Genomic DNA, 23,368 nt, shown 5'->3' on the forward strand with positions numbered 1-23,368 from the left:
GTTCTACAGTTCCTCAGATTGAAAGCTTGGGGTTTTGTTGTTTTGCCCCAAAATGGCCAATATAGTTTAAAACATAACTTAACAAAAAAAAAATTCCGACCAATAGGCATAATTGCATATTTGGCTTGGTTTTCCACGGGCTCTACTAAACAAAAGAGCGAATTCAATCCCCGATTATTAAAAGAGGAACATTGCCCAAGAGGAATAAATTGAAGGTTAGGCAAGGAATGAGTGTGAGTGGGAGAGCATAAGCTTGGCCAGAGAGACCTTTAACCCTGTAGAGGAGTGCACATCAGCGTATCTAGATCGATTTTTCTTTTTGTCACAGCTCTTTGGCCAAGTCATAAAGGGAAACAGGCAGTAAGTAGCATTTGAGACCAAACTGCACATCTTTTATTGTATTCATAATTACCTATTCTTAAAACTCTAGACTTTTTACAACATTAACCAGAATTTTTTGGTATTTTCATTTAAAGTAAGATAATGCAAGGACTGTAAAGAGAGGAAACGACACATCTTTCTCCTGACCGCCAAGTAAGGCCATTGCGTTGAATCAAGACAGCAACTCTAGTATCAATAAAACAAGATTATCCGCACTACATAATGAATTTAAGTATTTTTAGCTCCGACCATATACTGAATATTTCTGAATTAATTTTGTAAGTCAGAAGAGTAAATGAATACCCATGAACATCAAATTAATCCAAAAACAATCAAATTTTCGTTCATATCAGTGAAATAATGCCTAAAATTAGCTCAAAAACACGCATAGATAGAAAATTAACAAGAGACATTTCACTAATTGATGAGGAGCTTACACTAACAAAATATAAAAGAAATGTATGGAATAGGCAATAAAAGTGCATGTACATCAATGTTAACACATTAGAATATCTGATATGGACATTTGGTAATTTTGTCCTAATCCACACATTTGACAAAAAAAACCATTGGTGAAATATGAATGAGTTATCTTTTTGTAGAGTTTAAATTTCCCCTTATTAGGAACATTGCATAAAAGAGAGGTATTATCTAAGGGGCACAGAGTAATCCCAAAGTACAGTAACCTAAATTTCAATTTGAACTTTGGACTCCAATAAATTGTTTTTCTTGCAAAAACATCTAAAGTACCAAAACAATCAAATAAAACAAGTGTCATATCTCTTAAGATATATTATTCTATGATTATGAAGCATCAAAATGAGTTTAAAGAACAATATGTTGCTCAGAACTACAGCATGTCTACTTTGGATTCAGTGCCATTCCCAGAGTGAGATCCATAGTTTCATAACAAAAGAGTCAAATTACTTGAAAATTTGTCTAGATGTTTGTGAAATTATTTCCTACAAATGATATTTTTAGCAAAAGATTATTGACTGATTGTGATTAGAGCAAATTTTGCTTTATCAAGAAATCCTAATTAGCACTTTTCAGTTATAGTTTAAGACATGTTAAAGTCATTTTAAGTATATTTACGTGCCTGGTTTTAAGCACTTGCCATCGATGGTTACGAAAATGATATTAGTCACATATTTTGTTCAATGATTATGCCAATAATTGACATTCAAAAATGTCAGCAGCAAAAGTTTAGGCCTTACTTGGTAGGAAAGGTTTGGTGATCACAAAAAAACTGCGTTTCCTTGCTTTAGTGTCCTTAGATAATGCAACATTTTGTCATAATACCCCGATTTTAAATCGATTTTCCATAATGTATGGTAGTATCCTTTGTGACTTTTGGGGTGGTGAAAAATTGTCATCATAAAGTGACCCCAGCTTCGCCAATTGATATGTCCAATTCTCCTGTTACAGGTATCCTTGGCTGAGCTCGTCTTCAAGTAAACGGACAATAGGGTCTTATCAAAGGTGTTATCGTAGACAGCGCAAGTCCTTAAAGGTCCTGAGACGTGTTTTTCTCGAAATTTTGATTTTAAAAATTTGTACTTTGTAGGGTCCGAAAAGGAATTGAGATCAAGTACCAGGGGAACTGCAAAACATTTATCCTTTTATCTAATCAGTCTTTGATCAAAAATGCAATTCAAATTATATTTCTTGACTTTAAGAACCCATTGCCACCCTGGAGACATCTAACAATCTTTCAAAGATTTGTGCCTGGTTCATAAACACCTCGGGCCAGTCTCATTCCAACCCTATTGGCGGCAAACTACCACAATTTGGATGTTTATAAGAATGGTTTACAATTTTCCAGATGTGTATGGCAAGACCTCATTTTATCAGCATCTGTTGGGAAACTGACAATAATTGTCATTTAGGTAAACAAACATTTTAGGAATGTATTTTGGAAACCCTTTCAAAGAGCAGATGGTGCCAGGTTGTAGCCTGACATTACTGTTTTTGAGAACGGGAAATGACGGTAAGTTGGGCACGAAGGTGGAGCTTTTACTCGCAACTTGTTATAGGGATATTGAATTCTGAACCCTGATTCAGCCAAGCAATGAACCGGATCGAATATTGGAATAGTGACCTGGTCGGAACTCAACAAGAGCAAAACATTAAATGTACCTATAGCCAGAGCGAAAAGTATCTAAATTGACCATTCCATTTATAAGGGAAACGATACTGGTTTTAGCACCTCTTCGAAAGAATTGGTTGCCCAACAAAAATAACGGCCATATTATGATCCCAACCTCGTGTATCGTCTCTTTTTACTTTCATCCAACTTCAAGCTCATCTTGAAATCTTCGTTCAATTTCTCTGGAGCATCGGAGAATCACCGGGGGGTTCGGTAGTGATGGTGGAGTTAGAGGTGGTGGTGGTGGTAGTGGTGGATGTGAGGGCCCCATTCTGTCTGTACTCTCACACAGATACAATGTGGAGCAATGATGTACCAGAATAGCACTACAAATGGTGATAGTTGTTGAGGCATCGGCAGGCTGATTACTTCGGACGAGAAGTGCCTGATGATGATGATGATGATGATGATGATGACGGTGGTGGTGGTGGTGGTGATGGTAGTGGTGATGGTTGGTGGGGTCGAATATATACACGATGGCTGATCAGTTGGTTTGGTTTCTTGGCCAGCGTCTTCGATCGGCGACGACGGCGGAGCCGCCGCAGACGACGGGCATCTTTTTAAAGGAGCACACAGGTTAAATTCTTGGTTATTCCTGTAGGATCACAGGACTGCTGCACTACTACCGCACGGGCTAGTTGGTGGCTGTCAGTCTAGAGATGACTATGTGTGTGCGTGTATGTGAGTGCGGTGGTGAATGTCGCAGCAACGTCGATTCCCTACGCATTTTCCAAATGCAGAAACAACCCATTCACCCTTCAGTGTATGTGCGGCGCTTATTTGAACAACAGAAACACTGATCAAATTCATGGGGTCAATTCTGGCTTACCTTTTGCCTCAAAATTTGATGTGCACCGACTTACCGTAACTGTTGGCCGTTGTTGCCATGTTTCTATCTCTAATATGTGATACTTTTAATCCCCTATACATTACAAAGGTCGCCTTTTTTTTACCATGGCCGTGATTCCCCCTTTGAAATTCAGAAAAATGACCTAGATGTGTGGCAAAAAAACTACTCTCGGCATTCTGTACTAGACTACTTCGTCTTCTTCTTCTTCTTCTTCTTCTTCGACCGAAAATGGCATCATGATTTGATAGGCAAGCATTACAGACTGGCTACCACTGACATTCACCACGGCTGTAGCAGAACCACCTCTACAACCATCACTACCATTGAGTCGAGAGAAATCAAGCACTCCATAATAAGGCAGGAAAAGATGGAGAGAGAAAAAGGGCCAAATGAAGAAAGAAGGCACATTGAACCTTGTTCAAGTGAACCATGCACTCACTCACTCACTCCCTGATTGAGTAGTACTAGAATTGCTATGTGGCCCCGGCAAGCTCCAAATACATACAATATGAGACGAGCAAGGCTTGGACAAAAGCCCTTTGGAAATGAACAAGAGATGATATCTGTCTTGGAATTAGGAGCACTAGCTCCGTAGCTACATACAAAGCTCCATCCTACGAGAGTGAGTGAGTGAGTGAGTGCTCTCTGAAAAGGTATGCAGGCGCTCAATAGATTGTCTTTAGCTTTGAATGTGCCTCTTTGATGATGGTCCTCCAACAAACAGTATATCTTTTGCCCTCTTCTCCTCTCCTTTCGGAAGGCAAGTTAAACAATCTCGTCAATATACTACTTACGCAATAGTCGAATTTAGTCATCCATAATGGGAATCAAGGTACTTTGGCAATACTCAAAATACGATCAAAATGAATCGACACCACTGTAGTGCTTAGGCTTGCAACACGGTACTTTCCTCATTCATGGAACTAACTCTATATCTTTTATGGGGATCTCAAATGGCTCTATTCCCGCTTCCGACTCAAATTCGGTTAAACTTGTTTTAGGCACACAACTGTAAGATTTAGGAGAGATTCCTTCCAGGTTTGTCAACGAGCTGTAAGTCCATGTACTTTCAATTTTCCAGCACTTGGTTAAAGCAGTCTCATACTCTGAAAGTGCGATGTTAAGGTTTCTTGTCCGTTCGCCGCAGAGGGTGAAAATAAATATCAACCTTCATTCATAATCACTCATTTTTATTTGCATCTGAGGTCATGGTATGTACTCTAGATAATAATAATAAGCACTAAGAACTAATGTGTCATGACGTGAACGTGTTTAGGTGATGGCTTCAGATGAAACATGGACGAAGGTTTTGGGATATTCTGGGCACAAACAACATAAGTACATACAAACGATCAAGAGATACGGCGATATTACGAGATTAAACTGGGCCTACTAGAACAGGAGTTTAAGAACAGGGTGTATTCTCAAATATTCGTGAGATTCATTTTAAATAAGGTCACAACTATTTAAGTTTATTGGCCTAGGGGGCACATGTTAGGTTAATAGGTTAAGCATCATCTTGTATCTTGGGGTGGGTTTTCCACACCATTGCTTGAGTAAAATGATGAAATTGAACACACTCAACAATTGGAAAATGGATTCACCATCAAAATTAGGGGCGCTCATTTTCTATGAAATGTTGATTTTGAGGCCCTGTGAGTCAATCTGAATATGGGTAAATTTGTGAACGAGTCCAGGCGTGCCTTCTACTGCTTAGTGATTGTATAACTCGAAGTAGTTGTAATAGTAGTAGTAGTGTGCATGCAGTACGTGGTGGTACGTACGTATGAGGCGGATTCTTGAACATTGCTTTGGTTCTTTGTCAACGAATAGAAGGCTGAACTTGGTGACTCTACATTTTGGAGGTGATTTCAATCCAAAGGCAGGAATGAAAGAGCCCAGATCGGGAGGAATTCAAGTTTTTATAGGCAACTGCCATTAAGACAACAAGTATCATCGTCATCATCAACTTCATCCGCAGCATTTGGGTTGTTGGCCAAAAAATCTCAGAAGGCGATAAAGCCAGACTATCTTTTTATACCTCAGAGATGGGACACAAAAGAAGGGGAAAGAAAGAAAGAGAGAGACACACACACACACATACACATTCACTCACACACACACACACACACACATCTATCTCCATACGAAGAATCACAGACAGAGAAAGAGCCATAGAAGGAGTAAAAGAGAAAGAGAGAGAGAAAGAAAGAAGAAGAGAAAGAAAGAAGAAGAGAGAGAGAGAGAGAGAGAGAGAGAGAGAGAGGGGAAAAGGCCCTCTGGCCGGTCAGGGTTTAGTGGTATAGGTAGGTAAATCGCCCTCCTGGGTCGTTGGTTGAAACACTGCCTTAACCACATACATTGACTTCTTCTTCAAATCTGGGATGTGGAGCGGCTGCGACAGTCTCAAGGTAAGGATGATGATTCTTGTGGTACAAGAAAACGCTGGCAGAGATACCACGACTATTTCTACAGCAGCAACTTCACCACCACCACCACCACCAACAACAACAACAACAACGACAACGACAACCATCGCACACACACCTGTACACTCGCATACACTCAGGTCCTAATCGTATACTACGTCCGTATAGTAGAGCGGGTACGTACTACGCACAGTATAGTAGTAGTAGTAGTAGTAGTAGTAGTATGCGAAGGTATGCTTAGTGCCAAATTGAAACTGGTTTTTCGCGAAATGACAATTCATGTTATCTTCTCCCCTTTTTCGAGAATTGGAATGGTAAGCTCGAGTTGGCACGATTCCCTGGGCCATATTTTAGGTCCAATGATTGGTTGGGTATTCAGCATTTTGGCGTTGGAAAGACTTTGGAAAATTGATACAAATCTATACGTATACAATGTATATCCGTCGAGGCCTGACGAGTTCTCTTCTTCTGGGCGCCAACGGCAATGGCAATGAAAATGGAAAAGGCAATATACATTTGGTAAAACTACTTGCGCAACTTGTACGTGTATCAGGATCGCTCAGAAACGAAAGGATTGCATTTCGGACTTGAGATGACACTTGACGGTTGGATTCGACATTTTCCGATACTTTGACTGATGATAATGATGATGATGATGATGATGGTAATGATGACGAAGGCAATTGTCGGAATGACGAAAAAGGCCAAAGTGAGCCGTGTACAAATTGAGTGTGGTAATGGGTTAATCATTGATTAGTGGTCATTTGATTGGGATAGGGGAGGGGGAGGCTTGAATTGATCTTGGATCAATGGGAGAATGCTTTGGCTTGGAGCATTTCATTGTTGATCACAACTAATTTTTACAAAATTAGGAAATCTCAATCATGGTTGACGTAGACACTATCATTGCTCGCGAACATCTGCCACAACAAAAATGTCGACAACAACCACAACAACGAAAAGGTAATGGGGGCGTTTGACTCCAAAAAATGATCAGTTTAGAAGAAGATCTTCGATTTGGTTCAAGAGTATGGATGATGACAATCAGGAAATCAGTTACTTTTTGGGCTCATATTACGTACTTGGTTGATCGATCAACGAGGGTAGACCAGAATGGCCTCGATCGATGATCATGCTAGTAAAGGACTGGAGTATGTAGTTTTACAATTCATGTCGGTAGTAAAAACTCCCGGACCGACCTCGAACGATCAGTTTTGTTGTTGAAAAAGTTGTGTTTAGTGTCCGATGACTCTTAAGCATCCTGAAATCATGGCTAAAATATGTGGCGAGTCATTTAAGTTAACAAACTTTTTCCCCTCGCAAAAGCAAAAAGCAACAAAAAAACGGAATCCGACGGAGTAATAGATGAATCTAGTAAGTGATGGGAGACAGAGAGGGCAGAGAGAGAGCATTGGGCCAGGAGGAACCCACTCGACGACGAACGAGAGAACGAACGGCAGAACGAGGGAAAAACATGTGGAATGGAATGCGAAATCTTAAGAAAGGTTGAGAAAAACGAAGGCATTGAGGAAATATGCATTTAAATAAATCGTAAAGATGACCGCCATCGTTTGAGCGTTTTGTGCGGTGCGTGCTTTTTGGGGGTCTGGGGTGTAAAAAAGAGTCAACGAGCGAGCCAAGTGAAGTGAGGAGAGGTTCGTACGTATGTACGCTGGACTGGTGAGCGTATGTGACTGGAACTTTGAACATCTCTTAAGAGAAATGATGCCTCGCCTTTGAGGGTTATTCTGAATTTTTACTTCTTCCTGGCCCTTCTCAGCCCTTTTTCTTTGCCATAGCCTCTCTGTTAATTCACCCACCTAGCGATCAATCGATCCATAGGTCGAAGGTTGAATGTGTTGGTCGGGGGGTTGATTGGTTAGTTGGATGGTTGGTTGGTTGAGAGACAAAAGGGAAACCGCCTCAATGGACGCTAAATATTCAGACATTTCACAATAGAATCATTTGTTCATCAAAGAAACAATATGTGTGTTTCAACACGCACACATACACACACACACACCATCTTCGGGGAACACTAATAATACATATGAACGAACAAGCATCGCCATTCAATTTTGTACGGACCAGAATATTCCATGAAATTACGAATTACAAGGTGGATTGGTTGATTGATTGGTTGGTTGGTTGGTTGGTTTGGGGGAGTAGGACTTCATCACGTTTGTCATAACGTTATCGAACACCTATCTACATTGGTGGGGACGTGCCTTTCGGGAAATCCGGATAACAGTCAGTTACATACCGAGGGTGGAAAGGCTAAAATGGCACTTTGAGGACACGCTTAACCAAGAACTTCGACGTTGAAAGGGACTTACTTACTTTTTGTCAGTACTGGGGACAAGAAGTAGACCATGAGGGAAAGAGAAAGAGCAAGAAAAACATGGAGAGGGACGTAATGGCTGGTAAACGATCAACTTTGCCCGGACTTGTTTTTTCCTGGACGGGTATGTGTGTTGTAATCATTTGAAAATTCAAGAGTGGCAAGTGTGTCTTTCTTCTTTATGTCTGTTTCTTTGAGTTCTGCGTTTTTCTTGTTCAACTTTTAGATTGCAGTGCAAGTTGTTCTCGGTTATTGGACGGTGCTATCACAGTTGTTATTGTTGTTGTTGTTGCTGTTGAACTTGGACGAAGGAATGAATGAGTGAACGAACGAACGATGAGCGAATTTGACTTGGTGCCGCTGGATTACTCATTCATATGCCTATACTTATGAGCTTCCATTTGGGACAGTCCCAACACTGCGTACTGACACTTGCTGCAATGATAGTGGGTCTGTTTGCCATTATGGGTGCATCCCGTGATTGGACAGAATTGAGTTGGAGTGTATTTCTCAAAGCCAGCGGCCATGATCGAGTCCAGCTTTTGGTGTTGGCGTCGATGAGCCACCACTTTGTTGGTTTCCGTACAGTGGTAATCGCACTTCAAGCAATGGAAATGGCTGCTGCTCTTTTGAGCTTCGCCCGGCAAGGTCACAGCTGAAAATGGACAAACATTGATTTTATATATACGTTCCTAAAAGAGTGCTCAAAGTAGATCTCACACGAATCAAACGAATACACCCTTTAGCCTTTATCATTTCTTATAACCTCCACAAATGAAAAAAAGTTCGTCTAAAAATTGTTTCTATCAACCACTTAGAGCAGGTCGATATTTTTTTTTTTCAATGCGGAACGGGAACCCTAGGTGCATCGATCTTCTTATGGATCCCTGCCTTTTGTCATAAAATCCATTTCGAGTTTCACAATTGTTTTCACCTTCTTGCAATGCGTTCAAAGTGGACCGAGATTGGGTGCACTCGGGTGGTTTTATTGCTCACCAATAGTGAAATTGGCATTTTATCAATATTGGCATTGGAGGCCGTCAATTCAATATTGGATGCAATTGTGCATTCCACCTTGACTGGCTAAGCATGCAAGCCATCGAATTTGTACGGGTTTTAAAGAGAATAGGCTCCCTACCACACTTAAGTTGGCCGAAGATCTTCAGGTGCCATCCATCCAGGGGTGAAAAAGTGAAACAAACATAAAACCCTTGAAACAAAATGATCCAGAAATCTGGACCCAAAGAGTAATCACTAAAATCACTTACTATTGATGCCTTATCTTGGATAAATGGCTGGAGAATCATTTTCCAAACGATCAGTAGTCTCGATCATGAAAATGACGAATTCAAGTAAAAGAGCTACCCTCATCCTATGTGCCTTTTCGGTTGCTTGCAATTTCATTCTAATAGATAAAATGCATGGGCCAAATTGCCTTCGGGGTGATTTAATTTTTTCTATGGACATGAATGGATTTTTCGTGCGGCCATGAGCGAGACAACAGAATGAAACAAATTTGTTGTTGTGGTGGTGGTGGTGGTCTTGCCAGCTGGCATCTTACGTACATTTTGCCATGCTCGTCGTCTCAAAACCCAACTTGGCAGTTACACTTAGCACAATTTCCAATGGCTAGTTTTTTGTCGTTTTTTCAAATCCGAATTGAGTGCGTTTTTTATCGGAGGGCCAGAACCACTTGCGGCTCTCTTGGGCTGACTCATGTGTACTATAAGTTCGCCACATCTGCTCGATGCTCGAATGGATTGGAATTGAACAAATGGTTAGGCTTGCTTGCCAGCCAGTCGGCCAGCCCAGACGAACACTTTTGAGGAGGAATTCAATTTTGATTGGATTGTCATTTGCCAAGCGTTGCAAATACCTTGCGGTTCATTCTTCTTTCCCGTTTTTATGTACCTATGAATGTAAGCATGTAAGTAGGTAGGGAGGTAGGTAGGGAGGTAAGGAGGTAAGTAAGAAGGTAGGAAGCCAAGAAAAAATGTCGAATGGTCAAAGAAAGAATGGCTTAGCTCACTATGCATTTAGTACATACGCTCGAACAAATACTGCATGTACCTAGGTTGAAGAGGCGACTTACCCACAGCCACGCAATCAAAATATCTTTGGCGTTTCATTACAGACTCATGATCATGAGCAAAGGCAATGGAACGTTCCATAGATATGATGTGTCCCATGCTCTAAGACTTTAAAGGTTTCTTTTAAAGTAATAAAAGGAAGTGGAACCGAAGCATTCAGTACTTTGGGTCATTTCTGGCACAATTTCTGCTTAAAAACAGGCTCTGTTTCTAATGTTGAATCTGATCGAATTGGTCTGTGTCCAAGATTTCGAGAAAAGTTTCTTCTGAATTTCGGATCAAAGGAGTATTCCGGATTAAATTTCCTCCTGCTTTGTTGATTGGCCAACGGATTTTGATGTGAATGTACGTATATTTATTTCCTCCTTGAAGATGTGTCTCTGTCGTTAAGGCAACAATGTCGTGTGTAAGAGGCCTGTTTGTGATTTATGGGTCGCCCTGTCACTTGGGGAGGAGGTGCTTTTTACGTTCACCCACTTTCACATGACCAAAAAATCTCTGCTGCCGACTGAGCGGGTGTTCGAGTCGAAGACTTTTCTCACTGAAGATGACAGGAAATATGCATGTCTTGACATTGTACATACATTTGTTCGAAATCCTAGCTACTTGCAAATGTCAGCGAATTGAGAGCAAAACAACATGCGGTGTATCTCTGATGGATGGTGCATTATACTACAAGGGTAACAATATACGTATGATTTAAGCCTTCCGAATAAGCTAAGCACACGATACACCTACACGTAATCTCTGGTATGCATCGCTCCCAACTCTCCTTCGCTTTTGCCGATGTCGCTAATGACCCAGTGATCTCATGTAGTAGTTTGTATGAAACAGGTGACTCAATCAATTGGACTTACTTCGATTGTTGATGATGTTGTATTCGCAATCATCTCGTCCACAAGTGACTCCTCGGAAGCCTTCAAACTCGGAACCACACAGAGTATCCAGTCGCTCGTGACGAGCGGTATGCTGAACGAAACGGGTCTTGTCACAGAACCGATAATTGCAGTCTTTTCTCATGCAATGGAAATGGGTTTGATGTTCACGATAATTGCAAGAGGTAAAACCGCAGTCCTCGTTGAAACGGAACCGCATGTATCCTTCCGGGACGGGTTCGTCTTTCATCATCCGCATGGACGGACTGAGACGCATCTTCTTGGCCGGGTCAGAATCATCCAGGCCTTCTAACATTCGAGTCAAGGGACTAGATCTTTTTAAGGCACTAGAGTCAGGCATCCGTGTCAGCGGGTGCTTGGTGGGGTCAAAGGTTGGAGATGGGAGGCCCGGTGCCCTTTGGAACAAGTTGGGCAAGCCGGGGATCATCATGCCAGGTGGGAAAAAGTGGGGCATCCCAGGAGGGATCAGAAGGCCTGGCTGAGAGGTAATGGCATTGAAACCTGATCCCATGGAGCAAGGCACATTGAATGGAGGCCGCAAGAGGTTGGCGAATGGAGACGGAAACCCTCCCAAAAACGGAGAGACTGGTGAAGTAGGGAGTGAAGACTCGGTTGAAGGCAACCCCGGCGATCGCTTGGGCGAAGGCGAGCTCTTCGCTCTCGGAGCATCGCTGGGTGGTGTGGCGGAACGATTCATGACCAGACTCACGGGTCCTTCACTCGAGGAGGCTGTGCCAGATAAGTGGGACGGCGGAGGCGAATTCGGCGTATGGCTTCTTGGTGAGTCTGCTGAGGTAGGATTTGATCCTTGATCTTTGCCGCAATCCCGTAGCATATTAGCCAGTCCCAACGTGGCGTTGGTGAACTCAGACGGGTTGGACACATGTCTTTTCAGATGGGCCTCTAATTTGTCGATTTCGGTGAATCCCTACAAACAATCGGAACCATCGGAAAGCGGTTAGTCTTTGATAATACGGAGTCTCAATCGATCTCATTGGGCCCATCATACCTGATTGCAAATGTTGCAGTGGTAATGGGCCCGCCTTTTAAGCTTGCAAAATGGCCGACCACAGGAATCTTTCTCCGGTTCCGGCCCAAACACGTGATGTGAGGACAGTGACACGCGACTTGCAATAGTGGCAGTGGCAGTGGCACCATCACCTCCACCACCGGCAGCGCCACTACCACCAACACCAGAAGCAGCAGCAGCAGCACCATCTCCAAGATTAGAGTTACTCACCATATCTTGGCTGGCTTGGAGCAGTTTGGCCAAGGCATTCTCCGTGTCACCTTGGCGAGCATAGCTCACCACAAAGTTCAAGCCCAGCTTGGATTTCACTGAAACTGTTGGGCTCGATTCATCTAGAAAAGGAGACGAAGAAGACGAAAGAGATGAAGTGATGAACTCAATGACGACAATAGTCCCGCCAAATGGGTTGAGAGTAACCAGATCCTGCTAGCATCCTGCCCAGCCAAATATTAGTGAAGGCGGAATCAATTATGATCCGCTTTTTGTTCCCATCAAGCATTATGTAACGAGTGGATGGGTTTGGGTGGCTGGTTGGTTGGTTGGTTGGAGAGATCGTCGAGATCGTCGAGATCTAATGTTCATGAAAATATTCATGTTTCGCCGTGGACAATTTGTAATACCCACTCCGATCGATTGCAAAGAGAAGCATTTTCTTTCAAAAGTAGTAGTCCCATCAGAAATGGACAACGAATTGCAAGTGCCATACCCTGGTAGACACACGGAAAGAAAGAGCGCGGCAGTCTTTGAGTGGCATTAGCCAAATATTCGCACATTTGTTTATCAATTCGACCTACTCGCACTGACTTCAAATTTGTCACTTTTGGGGGGACCTCAACATATACTAGTCAATAACCCCATAAGCCACGCTGCGCAGGTATTTCGCACTGCTGCCCAGGGCCTCTAGTACCTATGGTAGGTGCATATCAGATCAAGTTGATAGTGAGAATTAGACCCTCTGACTAAGTGTGAGTGAACCAGAAGAAGCCAAGCACGCACGCTTCTGCCTGGTCTTCTTGACCCCTCTTAGGTGAGAGAGAATGGCAATTTCCGTGTTACCGTCATTGTTCACGGTAAACTACCACCGGCAGCACAAAAGGGAGACGAGTCTTTATAGTAAAGTGAATAATTGTAACCCGGCAGTCCTCTTCGCCTGTCTCTTTTTCATCCGCTCATCCACTCATCATCTCATCCCACAACTCAAACCCAAAGACTGACTGCACCACTCGTGTGTGTGCGTGTGTACATATATGCGTGCCTAGGTTGGAAATGGTTCGAGCCTCTTCAAGTGGCGAGGTGATGGTTGTGGTTGGTTCTGGCATGTTCGCACTGAAGCGCATGGCCCAGCGCACCTCATCTCCTCACTCATCGCATCTGCTCTTTTGGGTTTTATGTATGTAAATGAGGCTGGCTTCCCTCGTTCGCAGACTGGCAATTATGTCGTTTTAATGGGCAGATTTGCTCGACTACCGACCAACAAGAAGGAATCGGTGAATCGAGACTACCGAATTTGCTTCCTCAACACTGGTGGATTAATAATGATCTGAGCCGAGCTTGAGCCGAGCTTGAGCCGAGAGAAAGAATGTCACGTTTTGGGCGAAAATCACGATTTTTCCATAAAACCCAGAATTCAACAATTCTTGCGGAGGAATGTCTTCCGTGATGAAGTAATTTGGGGATGAATGTTTCTGCTTTTGGCCCAAAAATCTCCATCAGAAGCAAAAGCAAACGCAGAACAGTACCGTTGGGTAATGAGGAAAACTCTCAAGGAGCATGATGGAAACCATTTCGCTCTCTTGCTCTTTCGGTCGGTCACCTAGTTGTTGTGCCTAGTATGGTCAGGCGAGTTGTAATACAGATCCGTGTCTCGATCGTCCTCGTCTTTCCCCGTTACTTTTGCTTTATTTACTTTTACTCCTCACCTAAGTGGGTGTTGGCTGGCCAGATGGCTGCACGGGCTCGGTGGGTACTACAGTATGTACGTACGTAGACGAATGAAGTGTGCCATTTTTCATTTTCATCACCCCGTCAAGTCGTGTGAAATGGAAACGACGTTTCAAGGAAGAAAACGAAGAGCCAGTGAGCCACAAAACTGCCATCTTTGCGCCCATTACTCTTGAAAAGGGTAATTTGTTTCTCGCTGTCCAACTTTTCAGTTCCATTTCTAGTAGGTCCAACGACTGAACAAGTAAACGAGTACTACTTTTTTGATGTGAGCCAGGCGCGAGGTCAACCATAAACTAGCTACGGATCAACCTGGAACTACTATTACTACTACTTCTATTACTACTTCTACTTAGGCAAGTCCGAGTAAGTAAACTGAGACAGTATTGGTCTATTACTAACCTGATGAGGAGCCTTCGTTCTTGACTGGACTGGGCTCATCCTCTCGTCGCATGACCGGCCCTTGGGGCATATTGGTGGGGAATGCAGTCAGAGGGTAATAGGTTCCTCTGGACTTGATCAGCCCTTGGTGCTTGGGAGGAGTGCCTTCATTTGAACTTTGTTCATTATCTGACGAGGATGACTTGGCCACAAGCCCTTTGGGCCCCGGTGACTTGCGATTTGCATCAATCGGATGAGGGGACGACGACATGGTGGCACGGGCGCGTGGCGAAGGCGAATTCCTCTTGTCTCTTTCTGCCATCTCATCATCTGGGTGGCTTTGCTTGTGGTGAGCGGCAGCCGCAATCTGGCCGGCCATGGCCGGCAAGCCGCCTAACGGGGCGGACATGATGGAGGCGGCTGATTTGGAGTTGGTCAAAAGGCCACTCATCCCGAAATGAAAGTTAGACACATCCAAAGGACTCGGGCTTCCAGTCAGTCCTCCGGTGCTTCCCAGGGTAGCACCCGCAGTCACAGATAGCCCCGGTTTGGGCAGTTTGAAAGAGGTAAACACTGCTTGAGGAGATGAAGTGAAGTCATTAAAACTGGACCCAGATCCAGGCAGACCAGTTTGTGGGAGCTGGAAAAAAACACGGTCAAAATGAACTATCTTAGTCGCACCAACAATGGGTTAGTTTATGGAGTCTTAACGACATCTCTATGGTGTCAGAAGGACCATAAGCCAAGAATTGGGGGTCATTTGTTGGCGGGTTCGTTTTTCGTGTCAATTCATTTGCACCAAAACATACAAGGCATTCTGCTTCTTTTGTAAGCCCCTATGCTACTTAGAAAACCAACAGCACCGCTCAGACCATTCCACCCAAGCCCTATTCAAACGAGTGAAAGCATGATGAACTGGGGTCCAGAGTGACCGAACATCGGTCAGTGCTTCCCACTTGCTCGAGTTGTATTTTTTTGCCAAACTGAGTCCAGATCGGCTGTTCTTTGCTGGCTAATGAGTTCAACATTGTCTAGGTAGGGGCTACGTGAGGCTCCATCAAACGGACTGATTGTATGGATTCATGCGACGTCAGAGCGTGTCAATTCGATTAGAGCCCAATGGCTCGCCTCTGAGGAGCCCCTTGCAATAAAAACCAAGATCGTGTCTGAAATGGCTGAAAAGAGGGGGGGGGAGAGCGAAGCGGTCGCCTAAATGCCAAAGAGAATCAAAAAGACCAGGATGAGGAGGGGGAAACCTGGCCCCTTGAACTGGGTTTACCTCTCTCTCTCTCTTTCTCTCTTTCTCTCTTTCTCTCTTTCTCCAAGTACATTATGTACTGGAGGTAGGTATGCTCAAATCTCATTGTTAAGCTACCATGCCACGGTGCTGAACCGATGACCCTACCACCCCACAAACATGATAAACATGCCCGTCATAGTGGACGCTGGTGGAACGTACTAGTAGGTGGTGATTAATTTCGTTCAGGTGAATTTTTCAGGCATTTAACCTCAGAGGAATCATTACGACGATTACGTGTGTTATACAATTCTTGACATATTATTTGCTAGGGAATTATAGAAATTGCACCACCTTGGCCCTCTGAAGTGATTGGCGACTGGCGAGACTATCATGCTTCGTTACGAAAATGAGCTTGCCATCAGTGTTGGAGGGATCTGGACTGAAAAAATTAGTGTTGGTATTAGTGTTGGTCTGACTTCTTTCATGCTAGGGGCCAATTAATTTGGTCATTTTTTAAATCTTGCCGGGAGAAGACAGAACAGGGGAATCGGAGCATGATCGAGTTGATTTACGTTCACTCAGCCAGGGCAAATTTCCCCGGGCTAATGTTAAACTAAAAAATAGGCGGGGATCATTTGGCGGAAAACATTTTCGGGTAAATACGCATTCTGGCTGCTGGTAGAAGCTTCTCCTGGTGGGTAGGTGCCTTCTATACAGTACAGTGTACGTAACTAGTGTTGTTGCTGTTGTCGTTGTTGTTGTCCGTGATTGGAACTTTTACAGAGTCTATCTATTATGAACCTTGGAGCCTGAACATTGAACTAGTACTTGATGCCGATTTACACAAGAGATAAAGTGATTACTTACATGTTCGTTCCAGACCTGTATTCATTAAGGTCGATGTGGTTGAAAGGAGGGCAAGAAATGAGAGCCAGTACAAGAAGATGAGTAAGATGATGATCATGATGATCATGATGATGATGGTGGTGGTGGTGGTGGTAGGTAGTAGTGGGCATGATGAAGAAGAGGAGGAGGAGAAGGAGGAGGAGGAGGAAGAAAGCGAGAGCAGGGCAGAAAGCAAGAGAAAGAAAAAAAGGGAATCCGTTTAGAAAAATAAATCAAGCTGCTTTGAGAAATCCGCTTGTCTTACCTCGACCACGCGGTTTTTGGGTGGGCGGCCGCGTTTTCTTTTGAACATGGTATCGATGCTGGTGGTCATCGTCATCGACACGGGCTCTTTACCGGCCATGTTCCATTTCTTTGTGTACTCGTGCAATTTGTAATGATCCAGCCGCTTAAAGGGAGAATCTCCTCCGAACACTATTTCTGAACAGTTCTCCTAGAATGACACAATCCAGAACCATCATGATTTGAAACGTTGATGTACCCATTGTTGTTCTAATCAGGATCGGAATAACTGGAACGAATTTTTTCAGGTCGAGTTCGGGTGTCAATCTTTGCAATAACAGAACAAAAGTCGATTCGGTTAGTCCAATCTTGGTAGTTTTTTTGCCTTTTTTTTCTCGAAGCAAATTTGGCGAAGTTGTGTTTTACCACATACATGGTACAAAATAATGGCTCTACGCGGTTGAGGGAAAACCGAACCTCGGCTCTCCATCCAACGACTTTCGCTTGTTAAGTGATCCTGTTCGAGTGGTTTTTTAAGGACTTCATGCCCGGGCCAGAGTCAGGGCTTTCTTACTTTTGGCTATTAGGAGCTTTTCGAGCTCTATATGTTGATATACTTCACATACACCAAATGCAATAATGGCTACGTCGTCCGTCGTCGCCCGTCACCCACTTACCCATTTGCAATGAAAGTGTAGCTGTTCGCTTTTTTTATGAGGACAGTGTTCTGGACATTCTGAGACTTCCGGCTCCTCTGGGTCCACTTTCATGAAGAAGATATCCGTGATCTGGTCCTGGAGAAAGTGATTTCGTCCATGCTCTTGAACACCGTCGTGTTTTCGAAAAACCGTCTCGCATCCATCATCCTTGCAATGGAAATGTTCCATTTCTTCCAATTCGCAGCCTTGGAATCCACAGCCCTCCCCCGAATCAAAGTGGAGCATGTAATTGCGCCAAATGTCATCAGGAATCTATCAAGAACAGACAAGACTTTTAAAGAGAGTTGCTTTCACTCCGCATACTGCAAATTCAAATGTACATCGTCCCAAACATTTATCGGATCGCTGAGCTAGTGCAAGTCCCAGATAATAAGTATGTCTCTGTGTTCCGAATGCTTCCGCATTCAAACATCCTTTTCTAATCCTTTATAAGCAGTCTTAGCCTAGAAATGAAAAGTGAACGAAGGAAACCGAGAGTACTAACTACTGAGGGACGAGATAGTTCGAGAGTAGCTGAACTTAAAAAAAAACACTGATTGTCGTGGTGGCTTTGTCCAGCGTAAAACACCGGAAATGTCGAATAAATATGGCAATCCTCAAAATCACACACGCACAAAAAACGGAGAGAGAAGAAACGCAAGAATAGCGGATGTGCATATTCACATTCCTTGCTCCGATCTGCTCCCCCACAGAAGTGGCTTGTTGAGTGGAGTAGTGTACGAATCTGGAGCATTCCATAAATGACCTGGATTCATAAATTCGTTTATAAATTCGTACCAAATAAGCCGAGTAGAGCAATCTTCGGGCTGGACTGTTGGCCACAGTTATTATTGTACACTACATACTACTATAGTAGCTAGCCCTTTTCTTTGTGCCTGGTGGCCAGTGAGGTGCGTCCTCGTTCCCCTCTACTACTACATATGTAGGTACTCTGGCTGTATGTAGTACGAGTACACACAGTACACGCATTTCTGTCTTATTCCCCAAGTATTTACCGTGTGTCAGAAAAGAGGTCCACGCTTGGCCCAGCCACTCCCTGCTTACTGTTGTTGTGCTACAACAACACGCACGTACGTAAATACGTACATACTGCAATGTCCATGTGCTTATGGAACGCGTTTGTGTGTGGATATGGAACACATTCATAACCCTGCTGTCACTCCAAAACACCCCTAGACATACGTTAAAAACCCCGTTCGTTATTGTCATCTCCCAAAAAAACAAAGCCCCAGCAATGAAAAGCTGCAAAAGCATGTGCATGTCTGAATATTCCATCATCAAGGCGGAATAGTAGTAGTAGTAGTCGTAGTAGTAGTCGAATAAGTAGTACTAATGATGGTAGTAGTTGTTGTAAATGGAGTCCATTGAGACTGGTCAAATTGGCGTTATCCACTTATCAACTTACCCTATCTCGAATCATGTCTGACATGAGTAAAGGTTGCTGACCAAACATGCCTTGGGGCCCACTCATCATCATGGGCTGTATACCAAAAGGCATCGGCGAACTCGAGGTGTTTGCATTGTTCAAGGCAATAAACGGATTCAATGGCTTATTCGTGGGGGGCACTAGGTCACTCGGTTTGACCAAGGGTGGCGTTGACGAGGTGTCGGAATTGAGGCTACCATTGTCATTGGACGGGGGTCGCTCAGTGGACAAGTCCCCATTGCCATTGGTGGACAGGGGCGTGTCTCCGGTGATGAGACTTTGAGCAATTTTGTACTTCTGATAGGCCAGCTCATTGTCTTTGCGCTCATGCTTGCGCTTGTGCGAGTAGAGTTGGCCACTGGAATGCAACACATAATCACAATTGGAACGAATGCAGTGGATATGATTGACCGTGCCCGAGAACCGACACCCGGAGAAACCACACGGCTCTTGCTTCATGAACTTTTTGAAGCCATCTTTATTGAGCTGCTCATCCTTCATGTGGTAGTTCTTGTGCTTCTCCATGTCGGCCTTGTTCTTGAAAGTGAAATTGCACCCGCTTCGATTGCAATGGAAATGTGTGGTCTTCTGCGTGCGAAACGGGCAATACGAAGTGGCGCAGTCCTCCACCCCTCGGAATCGGAGAAAGCCTTCTCTCTGGATGGCATTATCCTTGCGGTGATAATTGAAATGCATCTGCACGTCGCTCGTCGAGATGTACACCTTGTCGCACGAGTCCGTGTGGATGCAATGATAATGGGTCTGTTTCTTGTTGTGCTGACACCCGGGGAACTGGTCGGAACAGTCGTCCATGGGAGTCACGCGACGAAACCCATACTTGAAAGCCTCTTCCATCTTTTGGTGCCATTTTGAGTGGCGAATCATCTCTTCTTTCTTCGCAAACACCTACGGAAAATAGAACGAGTAATTGTGATTGATTTTCGGCCGGTCGACTTGACAAATTCGTGACAATCTTTTTCCGTTACTATACTACTCGCAGATGAAGCGCAGCAGACAGCTTGCAAGTGACAAATGAACGAGGAAGGCCCAACTGTTAGAAGAGGGTAGGGGGTGATCTCGAGTCCTGATAGACCTCAGAAGCTCAGTGATACCTATTCAATTTCGATTGCTTCTCAACCTACCACATACCACATACCTTTCAGCGGCGATTTCACTATGGTATTGGGTGGGGAGTTGTGGAACGGCAGAATTAGCAGAACCGAAACGGGGTAAACTACGAACCTTATCTTTGCACATGGGCACCGTGCAATGGAAATGCTCTCTGTAGTTCATATCCTTGCAATACAGGCTGCCACATTCCAAGGATGACCCGAATCGCTTGAAGTATCTCGTGTAATCGGTGGGACTTTTCGCCACCCCGGGCATCATTCCCACTCGTTGAGCCGCTAAGATGTGTGGTGGGATCCCACCCGAGGTACCTCTCAAGTGGGGAGGTAAAGGCCCGGGCAAACCCGGTCCCATCATGTTCATCCCTGGCATCATCATATTTGGCTTGTTCAATTGAGCTGCGAGAAGGTTGTTGGCATTGTTGGTCTTGCCTAAAACTTGGTCTTGAAAAGAGGCTAAGGAAAGGAATGAAGTAGGCAGTCCATGGCCACTGCTCGATTTGAATCCATGGTTTGACATCTTCAAATCGGGAGGAGGAAAACGGAGTTGTTGTTGCTGCTGTTGTTGCTGCTGCTGCTGTTGTTGCTGCTGTTGGCCTCCTCCCCCTCCTCCTCCTCCTCCTCCAGAGAGAAGAGCACTTAGGTCAGGCGCACTTTGGTGAGTTGGTGTCCCACCCGGGGTTTTCGGCGTTCTGGGAGGTGTTGGAGGGTGACCTTGACTCGGACACGAGGAAAGGTTGGCGGGTGACAAAGGTGACATGTTGCCGAGGAGCGCGGCTGAAAGCATTCCAGCGGGAACACTGGACGAGGTGACAGCCGGACTGTTGGACTGCCTGAGTGTGTCTGATCCGGTGGAAGAGGGTCCTTTAATGGAAGATCTCTGGTTCAGAGACCTGGATAAAAGGGATCCATCATCTTGAGGCGCCAACGATTCTGCAGGGCAAAAGAGAGACGCTTGATGATTTTCAAATGATTACTAAGAAGTCGGAAAAATGGTGGAAAATTGTCTTCTAATCGACTTTTTTGGTGGTCGGTCTCGCGGTCTCGTAGTTAGTTACTGACTGAGTGACTGAGGGGACCAGCCATTACTATCATTGTCAGGGCACAACATCTTGTTCTCCTAGCGTTTGGATTCGACTTGTCGACTAATGATCAAGAGAGTGAACTTTGTTGAGCTTGCTTTGATTTTTTTCCCCTCAATTTTATTGTCAATCAACGCTAAGAGCGCGGGAAAACTATGAAAGAAATGTGTTTTGGGGTCTGGAGAGTTTCCTACCCAATGGACAATTTGAGGTCGATCTCGATTTCGTTTTTCTCATGCGTGGAATTCAGTTGAGAGCCACTTTGATTCATGTTTAGTGTATGTACAAATCGTCGTCGCACTGAAGTAGAACACATAATAATGATCAGCAACAACAGAAACAACAACAACGACGACGACTGAGCAGCATTTGGCTTCCCCACTTGCGATGATGTCCAGCCTTTGCCTTGTTTCTACTTTAAAAGAGCATCGTTTCAACACAGTTCCTTGTTATTCGTACACAATATTGTCAGTGCTAAACGTGGTAGATGATTCTCGACTCTCTGACCCAAAATAGGCTCTTGCCATTTGTAAAGCTTGGAATGAAATCTATGTTTAGATTCTACTCGCATACGACGTATAATAACTTCAAATTCGAATTGCCGATGCTTTTCTGAGCCTTTATCAAGAAGGAACAAAACGTTAGTTGAGCTTTGATCTGCTAATCTGTCGATAACATTTCTGCTCAATCAGGGAAGGCATTCTAGCTCCGCGTATTTTCTAATTTCAAGACGTCGTTTATCTAATACTGTAAGACTTATCAGTACTCCGACAAGCTATGTTGGATTTTTGGCTCAAATATGTCATTTTTATGTCCCTCGAAACAACCCCAATATGTTGATTTTTTGTCAACCAAAAACGTTTCGGTTTGTTGTTTCTGTCCTGTTTATTTTTCCTAGCATAAAAACTAGGGCCGGCCAAAGCTTGCAGATCGATACGGTCTTTATTGACAGCAAATTTGTATTAAAAATCAAACAAATTCAAACAAAAATTTACGAATAAACTTTCCAAAACATAGGAAACAACATGTTCGAGTTCGAGGGGGGGGGCTATTTTTGCCTTCCATATCAAGCAACACATAGATGAAAAGGAATATTACATTATAATATCTTCAAGCTGCGGTAATGGAACCTGCTATCCCTAAGAAGTAAATTCTTGCCATGTCCATGCTGGCTCCTGATTAGTAAACCTTGGAAAAAAACAGTTGATATTTTGGCCGAACTTTTTTGTAGGAAAAAAGGAGAAAAAGTTGGAAAATATGCGAAGAAGAATAAAAAAATAGCAAGTACGAAAAAGTTGAAGAATTGAAAAAATAAAAATGTTGGGAATGAACGGAAAAGGCGATGAATCGCAAAAACGTTGCTGCCATGGCCAAAGGGTCATTGTTAGTCTTGTTTACTGCCTTTTTTGTTGCGAAATTCTAGGAAAACAATTGCATATACTGGGTAATATATTGTGCTTCTTCATTTTATTGACAAGAAATTAAACCTCTCTTATTCCAATGCTTGACATTAGGACACTTTTTAAGTGATTCCAATGTTATGGTACAGTATACAATTGATACAATTGATTCTTTTTTAGAGTCTAGTACCATATGTGTTAACCTATTGTTTAGGGCACTTTTGCTCAGTTAATCATTAGATTTGTGCCCTATTTGACCCACAACTGAATAAGGTCCTTGTTCTCAGAAGTCATCTTTCTCTTTGTTACGTATCATCACAGGAAGAAAAGAAAAAAAGGTCAAAAAATGAAAATGGACATGAATATTTTTTGGGCCCCAAAATATGTGAAAAATATTTTTATGTAAAAACATTTTTGTTCTGACTCTACTTATCATTATGTTTCAGTTGCTATTGTTGCTATGTATTGTTGCACTAATATTACTCATTTTGTTCTTACCTCTACTTTGTAAGAATTATGCCAATTAGCCATGTGGGCAGCAATGGGAAAAATCGAGATTGAACGAATTTCTGCCTTTTTCTGCCACGAGTGGCAAAAATGGCAGAAAGTGGCAGAAATTACTGGAAAGAAGTCAAAAATGGCCGCCAATGGTTGGAATCTAAAAAAGAATCCCTTTTTGGAAAAAATTTTTCTAAAAAGGGGTTGTTCCCCAAAAAAGTGAAAAAAAAAAAACAAAAAAAAATTCAAATAGGGGGGGG

General features: G+C 43.4%; 1 protein-coding gene across 1 annotated transcript; it reads right to left on the reverse strand.

Annotated features, from left to right (window-relative positions):
- Window positions 1-4,553: 4,553 nt before the first annotated feature.
- LOC131880644 (zinc finger protein castor homolog 1-like) lies at window positions 4,554-21,689 on the reverse strand. The gene is made up of 10 exons (XM_059227321.1): window positions 21,405-21,689; window positions 20,244-21,061; window positions 18,981-19,907; window positions 17,534-17,827; window positions 16,879-17,067; window positions 16,596-16,610; window positions 14,510-15,128; window positions 12,377-12,498; window positions 11,098-12,064; window positions 4,554-8,805 (listed from the first exon to the last, which is right to left on the reverse strand). Exons 1-10 carry the CDS (start codon window positions 21,445-21,447, stop codon window positions 8,516-8,518), a joined length of 4,284 nt encoding a protein of 1,427 aa, XP_059083304.1. The 5' UTR covers window positions 21,448-21,689; the 3' UTR covers window positions 4,554-8,515.
- Between the last annotated feature and the right edge of the window lie 1,679 nt (window positions 21,690-23,368).

The sequence above is a fragment of the Tigriopus californicus genome, chromosome 5, assembly GCF_007210705.1.
Source record: "Tigriopus californicus strain San Diego chromosome 5, Tcal_SD_v2.1, whole genome shotgun sequence".
NCBI lineage: Eukaryota > Metazoa > Arthropoda > Copepoda > Harpacticoida > Harpacticidae > Tigriopus > Tigriopus californicus.

What these genes read in the sequence shown, in the direction of transcription:
- LOC131880644 (XM_059227321.1), bottom strand. Translation starts at nt 21,447, where the DNA reads ATGAGAAAAACGAAATCGAGATCGACCTCAAATTGTCCATTGG. An exon ending in TACACTTTCATTGCAAATGG is followed by an intron (nt 17,068 to 17,533) that starts GTAAGTGGGTGA and finishes GTGTCATTCTAG; the next exon opens with GAGAACTGTTCAGAAATAGT. An exon ending in TCCAAGCCAGCCAAGATATG is followed by an intron (nt 12,065 to 12,376) that starts GTGAGTAACTCT and finishes GATTGTTTGTAG; the next exon opens with GGATTCACCGAAATCGACAA.